The following is an 18,969-nucleotide window of genomic DNA, read 5'->3' as shown; positions in this document are numbered from 1 at the left end:
AATATTATCATTATTATTATTATTATTATTAGCAGGGAGTTGAACTTGAGAGCCCACAAAGCGACTTCTAACACTATGATTCTATGAATTCATGGAGTTGCCATAAGTTGACAGACAACTGGAAGGTATATATATTTCCTGCAACTACACTATATAATGCAAACTTAATTTTTTTCCCATTTACTTACCACTTCATACTGAACTAACACTGTCTACTTTTGGATAGAACATCTGGGAGTTACACTTTGAAGAACCCAGGATAATTCTAAAGTGCTCTGAGTGTTGGTGACCAATGGCAGTCTAAACTAAAGATAACAAACAGAAGCAGTAGACTGGGCCTACTAGCAATCAAGGGTAAGCAAGAGGAATGACAGAGGGGGGCCAACTGACACAGTGTCCACCACAGGCTACCTGTATCAGAGACAACAGAGCACCAGACATTGATGTATGGCTGCACCACATCTGAGGATTCTGGGTAACACTGCCCACAATATCCCTCTTTACAACTGAATCACAGAGGTCCCCTAATACAATCCCAGTCAGGACACTGAAAACTGATCCCAACATAGGTTTACAACAAAGACTGCATCCTTGGATTCAATGCTGCCTTTGATTATGTTCAGAGGCTTTCTTCATCTCTTGTTATGCGATAAACCTTTCTTCTCAAATGCCCAAAGAACTGAACTGACAGGAAACATCAGAGGAAATACACAGCCCAGGTATTTGGAGAACCACATATGAAAGGTAGTTAACACACCAATATTCTGCAGCAAAATTCAAACTGAGTACTTGACAAGGCTGCTGAGTACTTTTACCTAACTCAAAATTATTTAATCTTGAAGCAGCTTATTACATGATTAAAAACAAAATACAGCTGAAAGTCAGTTATACTATTCAAAACAATTTTAAAAGCCATTATAGTTAAACCAAGCACTGAATTGAAGAAAAATACAAGACTCCCCCAAGATCCTTCTGTAGCAACTACTCAAAGCCTGTCTAAATAAAAATCTCTCTGCCTTCTTGCAGAAAGAAAGCAACCTGGGAGTAGCTACCTCTACCATGTCCTCATGCCTGTGAGGTTGGTGGCATCAAGAAACAGCCTTTCCCCAAAATCTTGGGCATGGTCACATGGAGGCATTAGACCTAACCTACATAGAGTTTCACGGTCAAAACCAGCACTTAGAATTGTGTCCAGAAACAGACTGGTAGCCAAGGAATTTGTTCTAACAAGGATGTCCCTTTTTCCAAACTGCTTGGGAAAAATTATATATTGGCATTTCTGTTCTTCTTCTAGATATGGTTGTGGAATATTTCATCATACACTTTCCCGAAAGCAAAATTTTATCTGACTACTTATGAGAGAGGTGGAAACACTCCTTTTCTTCTCTACTTTCTTACTGCTATGAAGGTATAGTCTTTTGCTTGGCAGTTTTCAAGAGCTTCTGAAAAACAGCAGTACAGTTCCTAGGAACTCTTACCTGTGTTTCTGTTGCTTAGCACTATTTTGTGCCGCCACTGAGCTTCAGAGATGTACTTGGAAAACAGCTGCACGCGACAGTCAAAATTGTCTTGATTTACAGATAAACTCAAACAATCCAGCAATGCTAGCTCCTCCTGAGCTACATGGTTTGAGTCCCATGGGGAAGAACTTTCAATTTCTTTTAAATGGTCCTGAAGCATTTTGAGGAAAATCTCAATTGCTACATCATCTGCTAAAAATCCACAGGTATCACGGGTGAAATGTTTCAGGTCTAGATAGCTCTGTCTGAAGAAATCACAATTGCTGCAATTCACTTCCAAATCAGGCTCCTTTTGAACCCCATGATGCTCTTGAGATACATTGTCAGGTTGCGCCACTGGTCTCCTTTCAGGCCCTGCAGAGTGTTGTGGACTTGCCGAGGTGGAAGAATCTCTGCTGGTGCAACACTCTAATTTTCGGTCCCCACGGTTCTTTTTCTCGAAACCTGCCTTTTCTGTCTCTTTGAGCTCAGCATTGCAAAGGTCACTGCAGGAAACAAAGAGCAAGGAGAAGATGTTCTCCAGAAGCTCCTGACGTAGAGGAACAGGTACAGTTCTTAAAAAATGCTGGCACTTGGAAAGATACTGAGCAAAGATATCTGCATAGTCTGCATTTGTGGAAAGAAAATAATTTTAAAAAACATATTTAACATTGTTCTTCCTCCTACTGACAGTGTTGTTCAACAACCAAACTCTTTAAAGAGGGTTTGGGAAAGTGTAACACTTCAGATATTGGACTACAACTCTCCTCAACTCTCACCATAGACTATGCTAGCTGGGATTGATGGAGTTGCATTCCAACATCTTGAAGACAACAGGCTGCCTATTCCTTATTTAAAAATGGTGCCAGCCTCGGTAGCCACTCACTCCTGACCTAGTCCCCTGTGGTAAATAAAGTATTACATCTGGGTAATTCCTGATTAAGCCCTGCATTGCTGAAACATAGTTCATTTCAAAGAAATTCTACAGATAGCTCAGGAAGCCTGAAAGTGGAGGTGCTAGGCCTACAGCTCTCCTGAGATTAGTTATGGGGACCAGTGGTGTCATTGCCTAGGGTGTCATCTGGTGTGAGAGGAGGCTTTTGGAGGAGGGCAAAGGGGCACACCCTCTCACCTTGCTGCTGCGTGCTGCTCTGCTCATGAGTAGAACAGCATGTGGCAGGGAGGGTGCGCTCAGCCAGATGTCACCCGGTGAGGGCTGCACCCCCTCCATCTCCTAGTGATGCCACTGATGAAGACTGAGCTTACACCGGATGATGAAAACAGCTGTCATATCAGGAATGATAAGGAAAGGAAAGGAAGTGTTGCAAACCATTCTCTAGGGCTCAGAGACCAACTGCAAAGGCTTGTTTTCTGCCCCTAGGAGATTAGTTTGGCTGCAGAAATTGAGCTGATGGGTACACAAAAAAGAAAATAGAGACAACTGTGGCTGAGAGTAGAGATACTCAGCCTTAAACAATGAGTTTCTCCTATTAGTGCCAATCTATCTTTATTGGTCTATTATTGTAAATAAAAATATCCTCTCTTATCCTGCCATTCTATCATGCTAAAAAACACAGTGTCTTTCAATATACTTAGGAATCCTTTTGGAAATTAATTTTTAATTTAATACTAGACCCATTTACATGCTGCTGTTCCCTTTTGTGACAAAACAGATTATTTAATATCAGACGCATTTACATGCAGCTCTTCCTTTTTGCAATAAAGCAAGTTATTGTTTAATTTAATATTAGACCCATTTACATGCTACTCTTCCCTTTTGCAATAAAGAAGGTTATTAATCCAAAAGAAGTTTAATCTATAGGTTGATAACTTTAATGTTCTAATGACCAACAACTCCTATCATTCCTTCCAGCATGGTCTATGGGAAGGGACTATGGAAACTGGGAGCTCTAAATACCTGGAGCAGTAGTTCCCAAATTTTGATCCTCCAGCTGTTTTGGACAACTCCCAGAGGCCCCAACAAACTTGGCCAACAGTCAAGAAGTCTGGGAGCTGAGCTGAAAAACATCTGGAAGACCAAAGTTTTGGAATCATAGATCTGGAAGGTCAAAGGTTTCCAACTGCATTCTAACCCAGCGTGTGCTTCCACAATATGTAAATTCTACGCAGTTTACTGGAGCTAGGTGCACAGAGGTTATTAGCTATTTAAATAAATGGCTGTGCTGTTACCAAGCAGTGCTGGGTAAGCTATCCTGTGTGATCTGAGAAGGAACAATTGCTACCTCCCACTTCACTCAAACACCACACAGAGACAGAACATACGTGGACATTAAGCAGCTCTCCAGATGCTGTTGGACTGCACATACCCATAATTAATGGTAATGAATGCTGGGAACTGCAGCCCAACAGCATTTTGAAAGCAGCATGACATTCACCTCTGATCCACATTAGTTTTGTCCACACTGATTGGTAGCTACTCAGGTTTAAAAACAGAATGTTTTTAAAGGACCGGTTTGGGGTGTTGTATCATTTTAAATGTTTTAAACAATTTTATCTTTTTAAATTATATTTTATTATTTTAATAAGCAATTTATTTTAATACTGTAACAATGTAATTTTATTTTAATGTACCACTTTGTTTTTAATTCTACTGTTCTTTTAATACTGTGAGCCATTCTGGGTCCCAATTCTGGGGAAAGAGCAGGACACAAATAAATATAACAACAACAACAACAAGGTTTCTAACAGAATTCTCCTTTTATTTTATCTAAAGTTGGCAGGGATTAAACCTGACAGGGATTAAATGCATATTTTCTACCATCAACCTACATTCCTTCCCATGCTATATTAGTCCATGTCACCCAAAATATCAAATGCCACAAGCAAGCAGCTGACATAGAGCATGAACATTCAGTACCATGGTACCTAAGGTAAGAAGCAAGTTTACTAGGAAAAAAAGCAGATGCACAGTGGATGAAAAACAAGACTAAATGGAAGTATGACTGAATTACCAGACCTGGGCTAGTAAACTGATGTGCTTGTTCATTATGATCAGGCAGCTCATCAGGGAACTCACTGATAAAACAGGTAGCACAGTCCTTGCAATTTGAAGCCTTGTGTGCATTGACACACAGTGCATAGATAGCGTATTTCATGGCACAAAATGCCTGGAAAAGAACTAAATTGCATCGCTGACTCAAAAGGCTGGAAATTGGCATCACTGAATCTAAAAAAGAAGAGAATGCAGAGGTTAGGCTGGAGGTTATAAGCAAGGAAACTACATGTTGTCCAGATTCTGCAGTCAAAGTTTCAATCAATTACAATTAACAAGGCTAAAAAATGTGGCAGCTATATACATTTGTTAGAGTTTTAACCAGGTTTAAAATGATTTAATTCTTTGATAGATTAATTGCCTCTGAAATTCTACATCAGTTACTTAGAAATATCTGCATAACTATGTGAAATTTTGTGGCTTGAACCACCCCATTACTTTGAGACCCAGCAACTGTATTGGACAAAGAAGATCCATTCAGCTTCTGATGTGGAAGCAAGGAGGATGACATGTCCCCTCCCCACTCTGCTGCTAGCAATTAAGGCTGTGACAATCACAAACAGGATTCCTTTTACAAGTCCTTGTTACTTGCTGGTGGGAGGGAGATGGAAATGTCACCCTCCTTGAGCCTTGATCTAGCTGATGGATCTTAAGGGGGGGGAGGGGGCATTTACATAGTTTTACAGTAAGACTGCATAGTCTTACTGAATATAGAACAGCTATAGATCTCTAACTCTAGGTTACAAATCCATAACTTCAATACTGATTGCCATGCAATATCCTTAACTTTTGTATCTCCTATTATCTAGGATTCAGTATCGTGCCTAGCTCAAATATGAGTCTTGAGGTGAAACCAACATCAGCTCCACCTTGAGCAAGCTCAGTGAAATGATCGGGACTTGATAATCACAAGTAACGTAAGTTCTATTAATTTTAATGGGTTAATACTGTACTAGGTAAGACTAACATTTTACTCAGCCTCTTCTCTCTAATTGCTCCAATACTCTCTTTACATTCTATTACCGTAATTAGGACCAAATCCCTATACTTGTACAACTGAAAGTAAGCCCCACTATATTGCTAGTTAGTAAATGCATGTAGAATTGCAAACCAAGATACAATTTCCCTACAATTTTGCCTCTTATGTTGAACAGGTAAGTTTGACAAGTAACCGTAATCTTATCTAACATGGTTGGTATTTTAGCAGGAATGATCTCTTATGGTCACCACAGTAAGGTGTCTTTCTCACCAGAAATGACATTTGGTAAGTCACTAGCTCTGCATACCACATATAATTCTGGCATTCCCTGCAATAGAATACTTCTGATTCAACACAATCTAATATGGGGTAAAGAACACCAAAAGGTGAATTATACTATCCATAACTTCAATACTGATTGCCACGCAATATCCTTAACTTTTCTCTACATATTATATATATATACATATCAAATCTACCCCAGAAACATTTTACCAGGCTACAAAGCATGAAAGAGAACAAATTTTCCATGCTGTGTGCTTGTTCTATAAATGCTTGCTCTATAAATGTATTACTGTATTCCCATCTGCTTTAGTGGCTCAAACAAAAACATTAGCTACAATTTAACACTTTTCATTATGCTAAAATAAAAAGTAGGCATGGCATTAGGAAAAGCATTGTGCCTTTCTGCAAATTTATAAAGTCAGCAGAAGAAAAGGAAAGATAAAAATATGTCATTTTCCCCAAATCACTGTGAGGAGACAGGCAGAGAAAGCCACCTATGTCCCTCACTACAATGAACACGTATCTAACTTTATCAAGAGCTGTATAAAGGGGGGAAATTCAATAGGCACACTGCAGGGATACCTGGCTGTATCAACTCTTCTTACACACTTTTACCTTGAGTGTCTGTTTCCCTGACTGGACTTTTTTGGAGAAGCTCAATAACAGCTTCTTCATTCAAGGCCAAGAGGCTGGTAAGATGATGGAGAAGGTACAGGGAAGAGTGGCTCTCCAAACTGTGCAAGTACTGCAGAAGAACATCCTCTGGAATAATATTACTACAAAACAAAAGAAGTCTGGTTTCAATGGGAACAAGACTGCTTACAACCTAAAAGAATTCACACTACTCCCAAACCTACTTCATATTGGTCTGCGAGGAGTCTTTGTTCTTTTAAGTGCACATTTTCAGGAACTATATAAGAAATTTGTAGAATGTGGTCAAATGTCAAATAAAAGTTTTGCATTTCTTTGAAAACATTCATCTTTTACCTTAACCTTCTTTGCAAAAGTCCAAAACTCTAGCAGTGTATATGAAGAAAGAACAAAAAGTGTAGAAGGTTGCAAGAGACTTATGACCACTCCCAGAATTCAAAAATAACATTACAAAAAGTAAACATACAAGTATGCTTTTTTTTTTCATTTCCAGATCACAGGGGTTTGAGTCCTTTGTTTAGAACACTCAAACATTGGCCCAGTATATAAAAGTAGTTTAAGTATGCAGACACTGGAACAAAGAGGAATGAGGCTGGCATGGAGTACAAGAAGGGACTTCGAAGAGAACAGAAGCTGATTAGTTGGGCAAGGAAAGCTGAGTGTAAACTGTCTAAGAAATTAAGGAAGTTAAGAATTGTAAGGACCACAGTCAGCACCAGAAATGTTTTTTTTCCCCTTCACCCCAAAACTACAGCTAACCAACAGTAAATTAGCACATGACAGATTATCTCTATGTACATGTAATTCTTAAAATGGAAGAAAAAGGCTTTTGTTAAAATAAGTGGCCCAGGCACTGCAATGCTGTTACCTATTCTGTTGTATGCACCACTCAAGAACCTCAACTTGAGCACACAGCGCATCGCAGAAGTCTTTCAATACTGAGTCATTGCAGGTATCCTGTTAAAAATAAAGGAGTAGAGAAAAAACTATAGGTGTACACCCATTAAAAATGAACCAGGCAATGCACTGACCAATTCCCCATCTAGGAAACTGACTAGAAACAAAACAGAGAGACCACTGCAACTTTCCCCACATGAAAAATAAGGTCTTACATGCCTGAGATTTGTGAAGAGTGCAGAGCAGCATTTTGGCTGATTCTACACTACGACACTGAGTCCATCCTAGCAATATCAGGAGGCGACTGAGATGCCTGAATTCCTGTCTCAGCAAGCAGCTGATGCTGGAGAAGTCTTCCCTTTTCATTAAAGATAATGCCGTCACCTAGAGAAAGAACCACTTCTTTATTGTAAGACTGAGATTCTAGACTTCGAAGAAAAATTAGTAAGTTAAAATATTAAAAACTACATAAATGGGACAATGGACAAATTTGAGACAGGGGATTCTTATTCTCTAGTTTATATGGAATGACTCCTTGAAAAACAGATGATTAAGCATGCTACCACAACAGCGCTGTTATTTCATAGGCCTAAATCCAGTTCCAGTCACCTATTTGCAGTCTTGTTTCATTCCTAGTTACTTTTTTCCGGGCAATTAAACTACAGTATCTTCAAAATAATTGAAGTTCACTGAATGAACCATTAAGTCTCCAACATCCCACTGTAAATGCCAGAAACTTCAGTCTTAGCACAAAAGTCATTCATTAAGTTCTTTGCTTAATCGGTTAGGCAGAATGAGTTTTATCTTTGGAAGCAGATTCTGGGCACATGGAGAGAAGGCATCGTTACCCTCAGCTATTCCTCCTAAGTTCCCAGGCCACTGAATTTTACCAGACAACAGAGCTATGTGTACCACTTGGCACAGCTCTTCTCCTTCTCTTTTCCTTTAACATAATTCAGATTCAAAGGTGAATACTGTCCCTTTGCAATCAGAGAGGTAATATTTAACCTTGTAGCAGCTTTATATCAGAGGGTGGGAAATTGCTAGGGGTTAGTGGCCCCCATAGATGTTGGAGGGCTGCACCCCATCACCCCAATTTCTCCCCACATACTCTCTGGGGGCATAGGGACATTTTCACCACATTTCTAGGGAGTCTGGCTCATTTAGACCCAGGAGAGATCTTGTTTTTTTACAATGGAAAGTGACCTGGACGTTGCTTCCAATTTAAAAAAACTGCTTGTCATGAGCTTAGAATGGCCTGGGGAGACAAACACTTGATGAAATAGTTTTTTGTGGGGTTTTTGGGCTATGTGGCCATGTTCTAGAAGAGTTTCTTCCTGACACTTCGCCAACATCTGTGGCTGGCATCTTCAGAGACTGCTTGCCTGGAAAGGAGTTGGGTATATGGACAGTATACTGTGTGACCTGGGAAGACAGGATTGATTTGCATGTGTATTGTTCTGTTGCTAATGGCAGGCCTCAGGGTGGGACTGCAGACTGGGTCAGCCAGAAAAATCAGCAGTAGCAGAATTTGTTACAAACCATCCTGGGCATAAAATACTGTTTGAAAACACTGAAATTCTGGACCATGCCAACAACTACCATGTCAGGATGCACAGGGAAGCCATTGAAATCCACAAACACCTGGATAATTTTAACAGGAAAGAGGAAACCTTTAAAGTAAACAAGGTTTGGCTACCAGTCATGAAAAACAGCAAGATGAAGACTCAACAAATGCAAATTTTGTACATCCTGACATGGTAGTTGTTGGCATGGTCCAGAATTTCAGTGTTTTCAAACAGTATTTTATGCCCAGGATGGTTTGTAACAAATTCTGCTACTGCTGATTTTTCTGGCTGACCCAGTCTGCAGTCCCACCCTGAGGCCTGCCCATCTCCAAAGGAACAATCCACATGCAAATCATCCCTTTCTTCATCATCTCAAGATGATGTTGGGGGGATCATATCAGGAGGAAACATTTCTTTGAAAAAACATCTGAACTCTTGTGGTGCTGGGGGCAACAAAACAACATCGTGGAGCTGTCTGTGGGCTATGGACTCCATATTGCCCACCCCTGCTCTATATGAAATGGGAAGCAGGATGGAGCACCAGTTACTCCTTTGCTGCAGGGACAGAAATGTCTTGGCCTGGTCCTAGCTTTGTTTTGGAACAATGGGATCAGCACAATTCATTGTTGAACTCTCCTTCCATCTCATTAGGAATTTACCAGAATTTGTTCCAAAAAGTGCTTGCTGCTGCTAAGGCAGTAGATATAAGCGGCTTTCCAAGAATATGCTGGTTCATGATCCAGGAACAACGCTATCACTGCCCGTTCAGCATCCATCTGTTCTGATGTACCTGAAATATCCATAGCTGCTGTTAATTTCATATATACTGAAAGCATAGAGGCCCTATTCAGCATTAAAGCCCTCACACAATTAGAATCATACAAGTGGAAGCAGCAAAATGTCCCCTTGTTCCCCTGGTCCAGCAACTCCAATTCTCAATGTACTGGAAATGGAAAAGCTACAGTCAGTCTTCCTACTGATTATAACTGTATGTTCATTCCACTGGTAAAATGGGTATAGGATATATAACTATAGCTGGATTACTCCTAACCTATAGGATGTTTTATTGTTCAGTGGATCACTGTGACTCATCTCCAAGAAGTTAAGCCATAGACATTTTTTCAGAGGAACCTGCTAGCCCTCCTTTCCACTTATTTTATTTATTTATTTGTTTGTTTGTTTACTTTATTTATATGTCACCTTTCTCCCAGGATGGGATTCACTTGTCTGTAACACAGTGGCAAGCAACTACCATGAGCTGGAAAAACACACTGGTCCCTCATGGAACCTTGGAGGACTGCACAGCACCATCATCTGAGTTTTTAAAAATTTGAATCCTCTTCCAGTCCTAGTTGACTTCCAGTTTACTGCTTAGTTAAATAAAGGTCTTTCCTGGGACATAAAACAGCTTTAGAGGACCAAAAATACAAGTCAAATTACCCCTTCACGTCCAATAGGACTTTTGGGATTCAAAACAGTTTTTTTAATTATATAAATTTGGGGGAAGCTTAAAAAACATTACTGGAGAGCTGCAGGAATTACAGAAGAATTTGTTTACAAGTGAGCTCAACTTATCCACTCCTGCTGTATCGATCGGCTTCAAAACTAGTTTTTTTAAAAAATTATAATGTAACATACATTTACACGTGTCCTCTCTACATGACTATTATCTTGTTGTAAGAGATGATAAACAGACTTGGAAACTTGAAACATACAGTAATTTCCAAGTCCATTTATGATCTTATGCAACAGAATATAAGATCCTGTCAAGGATTTGTCTTAGGCAAGTCTTGACTAGAAACAAGGTTTTATTTTTCAATAGAGTCACTGTGGCATAGGGAAACCAATAGATATACTGAACTCATAATGAGCCAAACATTTATCATTCTGGAAATGTGGAAGAATCTCCTTAAAAGTGACTTGTTCTAAATAATAAACTGGGGCCAACCAAGAAACACTCATGCTTTAATACATTTGTTAGTCATCATGGTGACATGAGATTTTTCTGTTGCCTTCGCTGTAACAGCACAACATAGAAACTATTTAGAAACTGTTTGGAAATCAAATGACTCTCTAAGATTAACTAACCAACCAGAATGGAAATTAAGTTAAGAACCAGAAGCTAGGTATATAAAAAGGTCTACCACAGTCTTCAGAACTGTGGACATGTTTTAAAATCTGGGAAACACTACAAGGCACACATAAAGTTTCCCACAGGGAAATCTGAGAACGCTGTAGCAAATTCTGTTATTCCTCAACTCTGTATTATCTGCATATAATTCTGGAACACTATATTGTAGCATCTGTAGAGGAAATGACAGGACATGGTAGGTCACTCATAAAGTTAACAGTAAGATAGTCACTGATTAGTCACTATCTTCCCACACAGCCACTACTGAAGGAGCAGTTCCAATTGATAACTCAGGGTTGACATGAAAACCTACAAAGGAGAGTGGAGTTAAGCAAAAGGGATGTCCTATTCCTACTATAGTCCATTCTATGTCATGGACCAACCTAGTTGCTGACTGAGGTATTAATATGTTTTCAAGAGAAATAACAACAGAATGAGAAGACCTGTGAGTGATCTTACACAAAATTTCACCAATTAATGTTACAAACTAGTCTCAATGCTTTGTTCTTATTTTTCTTATTTCTGAAGGCTGTATCCAGGTCTTCTTTCAAACAACTCAAGATTGAGACCTGCAACCACTAGTCCCTTGCTTGTAGGGGTGGGGGAGGACTCCCACTAACCAAACTGTGACAGGAACCAAGGTTCTCTTTTCCCACCCATCTGTTATATTATCCAAGTGGGGCAAGGTGCACTGCACCAGTCAAAGGAGATTTGCCATGTGAAAATGCACCAGATGCTTCAGCATTGTTGCAAACCTCCCTGGGGCCTGGAATGTGAAAGGGATGGGGATAGATGAGGACAGGAAAGAAAGGGATAAATCCTATGCACACTGATCTTAATGCACATTAAATCTTAAACAGACCTTTGCCAGGTGACTTTGGTCCCAGAAGTTTCTCCCTTGTCTTCTCAAGAAACATACTGCTAAAGAGACTGAGCAAGGCATGACTGCCTTTTCTGAGAAGGCAGCCAAGTAATCTCTCCTCCTTCAGCAGGCTATGTTCACCCCAGTAAGCATCCAGAACTTCTCTGAAGAGAAGGCGCAGCTCTCCTGTCTGACCCTCCACCTCCATGTTCAACATGCTAAGAGCATTATAGATTTCATCTGCGGTCTTGCTTTGATCTGATTCCAGCAGCTTTTTATTTAGTTGGAGAAGCTTCAGATGTTTTAGAGAGTCCCAGAGAAAGTCAATAAAGATGTGTCTTGGTGAGCAACTATGTGATAGTACAGAGCTGTGTTCAACAGGATTTTTCTGAAGAAGCTCTAGTAGGGTTTGCAGCTTCTGCGGAGCATGCAATAGCATTTTTCGGAGAGCAGCAATCACTTCTGCACTAAATTTTGATACAGATTCTTCCCTTTGTTTCCTGCTCAATACATGTCTGTCTTCAAAGGTTTTGTAAAGCTCCTAGAAAGGAAACATACAGCTGGGATAACAGCAAGTCATTTCTCACCATGAATACTTTTGTAAATATGAAAAAGATGAAGAAACAGTGTACACCGGAGGCTTACAGAGAACCTCTAGAGCAGGGGAAGGAAATGCAGCCCCCCAGGAATTTCAGAAATTACAGTCCAGTTCATCTTTCATACATGTGTTTCACACACATAGTAAAGTATCCACTGAAGTTTACATTATACCTGATGGCTCTATCAGTTAATGCACTAACTCTTCTGCTTAGACAATTCTGCATTAGAAAGCAATAGTAATATAGGTATACCAAAACCCTACTCAGGCCACACCTTTAGAACAGCACGAGGGACATCCTTCTCCAGTTCTTCTAAAAGAAGCAAGAATTCAGTTTCTCTCTGGAGAGCTACTGGTACTGTTTTCTGTAATGAGTAAAAGGATAAAGAAAAGCGGGAAAGAAGCATATCAGAGGATTATACAATTACAAGCTACTGTACTTAGTGATTTCTTACCAACAAGCTCTTTAGGAGTTGTAAGGTTTTTAGAAATTTGGGGAGGACTACAGTACATTTCTCAGTCAACCTGATACTTTCTGTACAAATGATCTATTTGCAATTACTCAAGTGGCAGTAACTATTTACTAGTAGTTATAAACTCAAAGATTTCTTTCAACCATTATTAAAGACAACTACAATCCAAAGGAGCCATTGATGAGAACCATGCACACAGCTGTAGGGTTGTTGTTTTTTTTCTACTGACAGATTTAATAGGCCACATTTGCACCTGAAACAGCCAGAAAGTAGAGTTAAAGTTTTGATATACATTATATGATCAGCTAAGTTTTTTTAATCAAGCCAGAACATCTAAGTACACTTTTTTCTCAATCAAATTTCATTAAATTTAAGGGATTTTCCCTGGAAATAATATGAGAAACAGCATTTTCATTTGCTACTTTTTCTCCTTCAGTTTTGACTATTATTAAATTAATTTTTTGTGGGAGTTCAGGAGAATTTCAGTGCAATATTCATTACTGCTCACTAAATGATAATGTTTGGTAAAATGGAAGAGAGTAGGAAAAGAGGAAGACTACATTACTGGCTGGATGGCCATCTGTCAGGTATGCTTTGATTTAGATTTTCTGCATGGCAGGGGGTTGGACTGGATGACAGTCCAACTTCCAACTATGATTCTATGATTACAGTGAATAGACTCAATTATGAAAGCCACAGCGCTGAATCTGCAGGACCAGAGCAGGGCTGTTGATGACAGTGTGTCTTGACGATCTCTCATTTGTAGGGTAACCATAGGGCAAAATCAACTTGATAGTTGATACTAATATAACCAACTTCATTTAAATGGGGATTTAAAATACTATCCAGTTAAGAAATCATAATCTCTGTGTGGAACAAAACATTGTCCGATTTAGAATAGAAGAAGAGCAAGACTTCTTTACCTTATCCCATGCTAGCCACTTTTGTAGTACAAGGAGCCAAAACCAAGCAAGCTTTTGAGGACTTCGACTGGGGCTGCACCTATAAAAAATTAAATCCTATACTCATGTATTTAAAAGTCCCAATAACTTCAGCAGAAATTACTACTGCACTAATTGTCACTTGTTGCTCATATTCCTCAAGCACTATGGCTTTCCAAACTCCCATCTCAAACCAAATACAAGATATACATTTACACCCCTACCATTCCACAATTCATCTCTATCTTTCAAATGCCTAAGAAATATTCTTGCCACCTATGTAACTGGCACATGGCAATATAAATATACCTATTGGCAGGAGAAACAGGAAAAAGAGAATAATAATTTAAAAATATGCTTTTTTGCCCAGACACTATCAAGGACAGCATTTTGTTTCAGGCAGATCTGCAAGGCCACCTTGGGTCCTGCATAAGGAGAAATATGGGATATAAATTAACTCAATTAATCAGTTGAGTTCCAAAGGTGGGGGAACAAAATCAGTCCCAAGAGAACATCATTTATATATTTTTCCCAGAAAGACAATATGAAGTAGTGTTTAAGGCTTCTGGATCTGCATAGACCCAGCAACATCAGGGACTGCCTGAAGGAAGAGGCCCCTCCCTCCTTAACTGTCATCTCGGCCTCAGAGGGAGCAATCAGGCAGATCCAGCAACATCAGGGACTGCCTGAAGGACAAGACTTCTCCCTCCTTTAACTGTCACATTGTATTTTGTATTGTATTGCAATTTTTTTACTGTACACCGCTATGATCATTGCGGAATAGCGGTCTATAAATAAAATGTATTATTATTATTATTATTATTATTATTATTATTATTATTAGAATGTCAGTGTTAAAAGCAACACAAATGGTTTAAAAAACCCTTGTTTTAAAATGATGTTAGTTTACCAATTTCAGCTACCAACTCCAGGTTGTATTAGAATAGGGCTAAAATGCATCCCAGTCAAGGTGAAATGTGCAAAGCAGCTGGAGTGGCTCATACTGTATAGGTCTAAATCTAATTGCTAGTCCCAACCAGAATAAATCTACTGGAGGAGAAAGTGCTGAATGGTAGGTCAACAATTAACATTAAATACAATACAAGCATTAGTATATGAACAAACAGTAAATAGGCACATTCAGGTCCTACTTTTAAGATAGCAATCCTCTATCCACTTACCTGAGAGTTAACCCCATTAAAAAATAGGAGTTATTTCTGAGTATCCATATAAGAGAATAACTTCAGTACATTTTAGCTTCTGAAACTCCCCTCTTCACATACTTTTTAACTAATAGTAACAAAATGTAGAGCACTCACCTCAAATGGGAAGGGCACACTATTAGTGCAGACAGGATCCTTTCAACTTTTTCAGATCCATCCTGCCACTGATGTAACTGAGGGATGCAGGCTTGTGCAAGTTCCCAATCATTCCTCCGTATACATTCACAGAAAAACTGGAAAAGTTGTTCCAGTGATGTAGATTCTTCCTTACCAAATGGATACATCTTCCTGTTTTAGAATGTAAACACGACAGATCATCAGCTCCTACCACAAAATCATATTCACTAAATGGTTGCTTACAATGCACTTCCTAAACTGCCAGGGAAGATTTCGCAGAGGTAAATCTGGGAGTTGAACCTTCCTTACATAGCTACTCCAAATACCTTCAACCAGGCAAGCAACAGATGCTGTCTCAGCAATCACTCTAGTTTTGACATCAGCAATAAATACCAGGCACTCATAGTACATGGTAGCACAGTGGTTAAATGCCTGTACTGCAGCCACTCACTCAAAACCATAAGATTGCGAGTTCAATACCAGCAAAAGGACTCAAGCTTGACTCAGGCTTTCAGCCTTCCGAAGTCACTAAAATGAGTACCCAGATTGTCAGGAGCATATAGCTTACACTTTGTAAACTGCTTAGGGAGTGCTCAAGAGCACTGATAAGTGGTATAGAAATGTACTTGCTATTGCTACATGCATGGCATCAGGACAGAAAAAAGGATGGCTCCCTTGTTGGCCATGATAGTCCATGTGAAATCTGATCAATTATTTGGAGTAGAGGGGCTCATGTGAAAAAAAAAGCAGTTCCACCAAAGCGGGCCCCTCATTGGAGAGCTAATATTAGCAGACTTCCTGCTCCACATTCAAATATGGTGCCAGTCACCCTGATGCCTGACAGCTTTGAAACTACATAAACTCTAGAGAATTGAGGGGGAAAGGGGTTAACTCCTCATTCTCAACTTCCTTCTGGCACCACTGAGCATGCCTCCACCTCTTCCTCCTTCTCGTTGCCTACCTTCCATGCCAGATTCTTTTAGGAACTACTCAAACGAGTTTCAAAAACAAAACTGGATGGATGACACTAGCAATAGGTAAAGCTGCCCTAAACATGGTACTTCAAAATCCTAGTTAAGGAACTCAATACTGCAATTTACTCCCCAGTAAATGTGTTGTTTCAGACTGTAAAGACAGAGAAAAACGTATTCACAACACACAGTTTAAGTGTGGAGAGGAGTGAGCTAATGAACATTTCAGCACACATTTCTGACTCTACCCTTTTCCCTCCAGGCCAGAAACATTTTTCAGTTTTGTTACATATATTTCAAAAAATATTTTATCAGCCTTTATCCTTTCTATTTTTAAGTTTTAGATTCAAAATCATTTTTGTTGGCAAATGGCACAGGAGATGCTTTGGAATTAAGAAAACTGGACACTAAGCTCTGAGTCTAATGCATTATGATCCAGAATTACAAAACAGTTTGTAAATTTCTCAGCATCAGGCTGACCCTTATCCTGCAATATTCCAAATTATTGTATAACCCACCCTTTCCCTCCACATTCACTGGGGTTAGGGATGAAGGACCCCTGTTAATATGGGAAAACTGCAAATTAAAACAACAACAACACTATTTGTATTTGAGAGAACACCTCTCTAGGAATCGCCAGGCCCTCCAGTGCAAATGCTATGGTCAAACATCTGCCAGACACTGATCACAGAATCATGCTGAAGGACCTAGAAATGCCTAGAGAAGTGTTTTCTCTAAGAGCACAACTCTACGGTCAACTTCTGGCAGAGTGCTGGAGGGACCTAGAGATTCATAGGCCTGTTATAGACTGCCAAAATAAAACTGCTTCGGGTCTCTTTGGAGGCATGCTGTTTAAATGATGCATGCATCTGAAGAATCCGGAAGCTGCACCAAAGCTGCACTCCAGTGCTTAGGAATGGAGTGTGGCTTTGGCACGACCTCCAGACTCTTAGGACCCATGCATCATTTAAATAGCATACCTCCAAAGAGACCCGAAGCAGCTTTATTTTGGCAGTCTGTAACAGGCTTTAGAGAACATATTGATCAAAACCACAAATAGTCAAAGCTGCTAATGTGGAGGCCAGTTGTAGACACAGCTATAAAGGGGCAGGATAATGGTCTCCAGTTGCATTGCTCAGATGATTTTGTAACACCTTCCAAAACCAAAGTGTCTTTTAAAAAATCAATTACTTCCATTTGCTTCAAAGCAAACCCAGTCTCAGCAATGTTAAAATCCTAGTTTTCCATTTAAGATGGTTTTTATTTATCAGCAGTGTTTTTTAGCATATAGAAATGTCCTTAAGTTTGCAGTTTGACAGGGTCCGAGAGGTCGCTTTTTCACTCTCTTTACTCTTGCAGTTGAATGTTGACACAACAACACAGCCAGCGGATCTTGCTTGGAAAGGCAGAGGGCGCAGTGGGTTGTGGCAACTGGTGTCCACTGGAAGCTGTGACAAAAAAGTGTGTTACGTCTCCTTAAACACAAAGCTAACTGAGAGTTCAAAGACATAGCCCTGTTCCTCTGCGAAATCAATCTGCAAAGGGATCTTGCCTCAAAGATCCCTTTGCATACAATTAAGTTCAATGAGGCTTCCCAGGAAAGAGATTTCCTTAGAGCAAATCAAGGGAGAATCTTTGAAGGAGGGTATCAACAACAGCTGAGCAGTTCTATATGAAATAAAGAGATCCCTAAAAGTTCACTCAACCAATTCCACAGGTAAACAAAGCAGGTAACAAATCAACATAAATTGAGCAATGCTTCTCCAACATGGAAGACTCTGCAATCCCATCTAGGCTGCATCTGCACTGGAGAAATAACCTGGTTTGACCCCACTTTAACTGTCATGGCTCAAGGCTATGGAATTCTGGGAATAGCAGTTAAAGCGGGGTCAAACCGGGTTAATTTCTCCAGTGCGGATTCCAGTGTGTTCCTTTGGTCACCATCCATTTTTTCGTATGTGAGGGAAATAATGTGGAAATAAGTCACTTTGACTGCCAGGGCTCTGGGGTTTGCTGTCACACTGCAGAAATAACGCAGTTTGATATCGCTTTATAGTTGCCAGGGACTTGCCGTTTGTTCTGGCACCAGAGGTCTCTGGCAGAGAAAGCTAAATATCACAGGCTGCGTCCACACCAGAGAAATAACCCGGTTCGACACTGCTTTAACTGTCCTGGCTCAAGGCTATGGAATTCTGGGAGTTGGAGTTTGTTGCTCCGCTCTGCGCTCACAACAAACTCCAACTCCCAGAATTCCATAGCCTTGAGCCAGGACAGTTAAAGCGGTGCCAAACCGGGTTATTTCTCCGGTGTGGATGCAGCCCTGGTTGAGGTTTCCGTTGTTTCCCCTTCCTTTAGAACATAAACGCAGGACAAGCCCTGGCCGCCGCCTCCTCCTCCGACTCACCTGGAAGGCAGACCCAGCCGCCGGAGGAACAGGCGCCCGCCCTGCTAGCTTCGCCTCCGCTTCCCAATGGAAACAAGCCCCGCTGCCGCCGCCATGTTGAAAGGGAAATCACGTGACCTCAGCGACGGGCCAAAGGGCGCGCTGATTGGAAAGGGAGGGCGCCATCTTTGTTGAGGGCAGCTGAAGCCCAAAGGGGAACCATCTTGAGAGCTGGCGGCCAGCTGCGTCCCAAGCTGTTCCCTGCTCAGGCCTTTCTTTGAGGCGGAGAAGTGCGCACGCGCGAAGCTTCTTCCAATAATGGCGCCCAGAGAGGAATCATATCCTTTTCTAGAGACATCCATCCGAGTCTTTTTCAGA

The 18,969-nt window shown here is 40.3% G+C and overlaps 1 protein-coding gene across 6 annotated transcripts in view; it reads right to left on the bottom strand.

The window, feature by feature from the left end:
* ZFYVE26 (zinc finger FYVE-type containing 26) overlaps positions 1–18,706 on the bottom strand; it is a 72,171-nt gene extending 53,465 nt beyond the window's left edge. For 2 of the 6 annotated variants that reach the window (XM_042448020.1, XM_042448010.1), the window contains exons 1-10: positions 15,217–15,699; positions 13,880–13,958; positions 12,759–12,848; positions 11,886–12,426; positions 9,552–9,682; positions 7,544–7,708; positions 7,296–7,384; positions 6,392–6,552; positions 4,477–4,686; positions 1,479–2,126 (exon numbers count right to left, since the gene is read on the bottom strand). In XM_042448020.1, coding sequence (XP_042303954.1) covers positions 1,479–2,126; positions 4,477–4,686; positions 6,392–6,552; positions 7,296–7,384; positions 7,544–7,708; positions 9,552–9,682; positions 11,886–12,426; positions 12,759–12,848; positions 13,880–13,958; positions 15,217–15,404 — 2,302 coding nt within the window. In that variant the 5' untranslated portion in view covers positions 15,405–15,699. Of the gene's footprint in view, positions 1–1,478; positions 2,127–4,476; positions 4,687–6,391; positions 6,553–7,295; positions 7,385–7,543; positions 7,709–9,551; positions 9,683–11,885; positions 12,427–12,758; positions 12,849–13,879; positions 13,959–15,216; positions 15,711–17,399; positions 17,657–18,612 lie in introns of those variants that run through there. The other 4 variants (XM_042448003.1, XM_042447996.1, XM_042448031.1 and 1 more) reach the window with 4 other exon arrangements.
* Between the last annotated feature and the right edge of the window lie 263 nt (positions 18,707–18,969).

The sequence above is a fragment of the Sceloporus undulatus genome, chromosome 1 (assembly GCF_019175285.1).
Source record: "Sceloporus undulatus isolate JIND9_A2432 ecotype Alabama chromosome 1, SceUnd_v1.1, whole genome shotgun sequence".
Taxonomy (NCBI): Eukaryota; Metazoa; Chordata; class Lepidosauria; order Squamata; family Phrynosomatidae; genus Sceloporus; species Sceloporus undulatus.
This window is presented reverse-complemented; position numbering and strand designations above follow the sequence as displayed.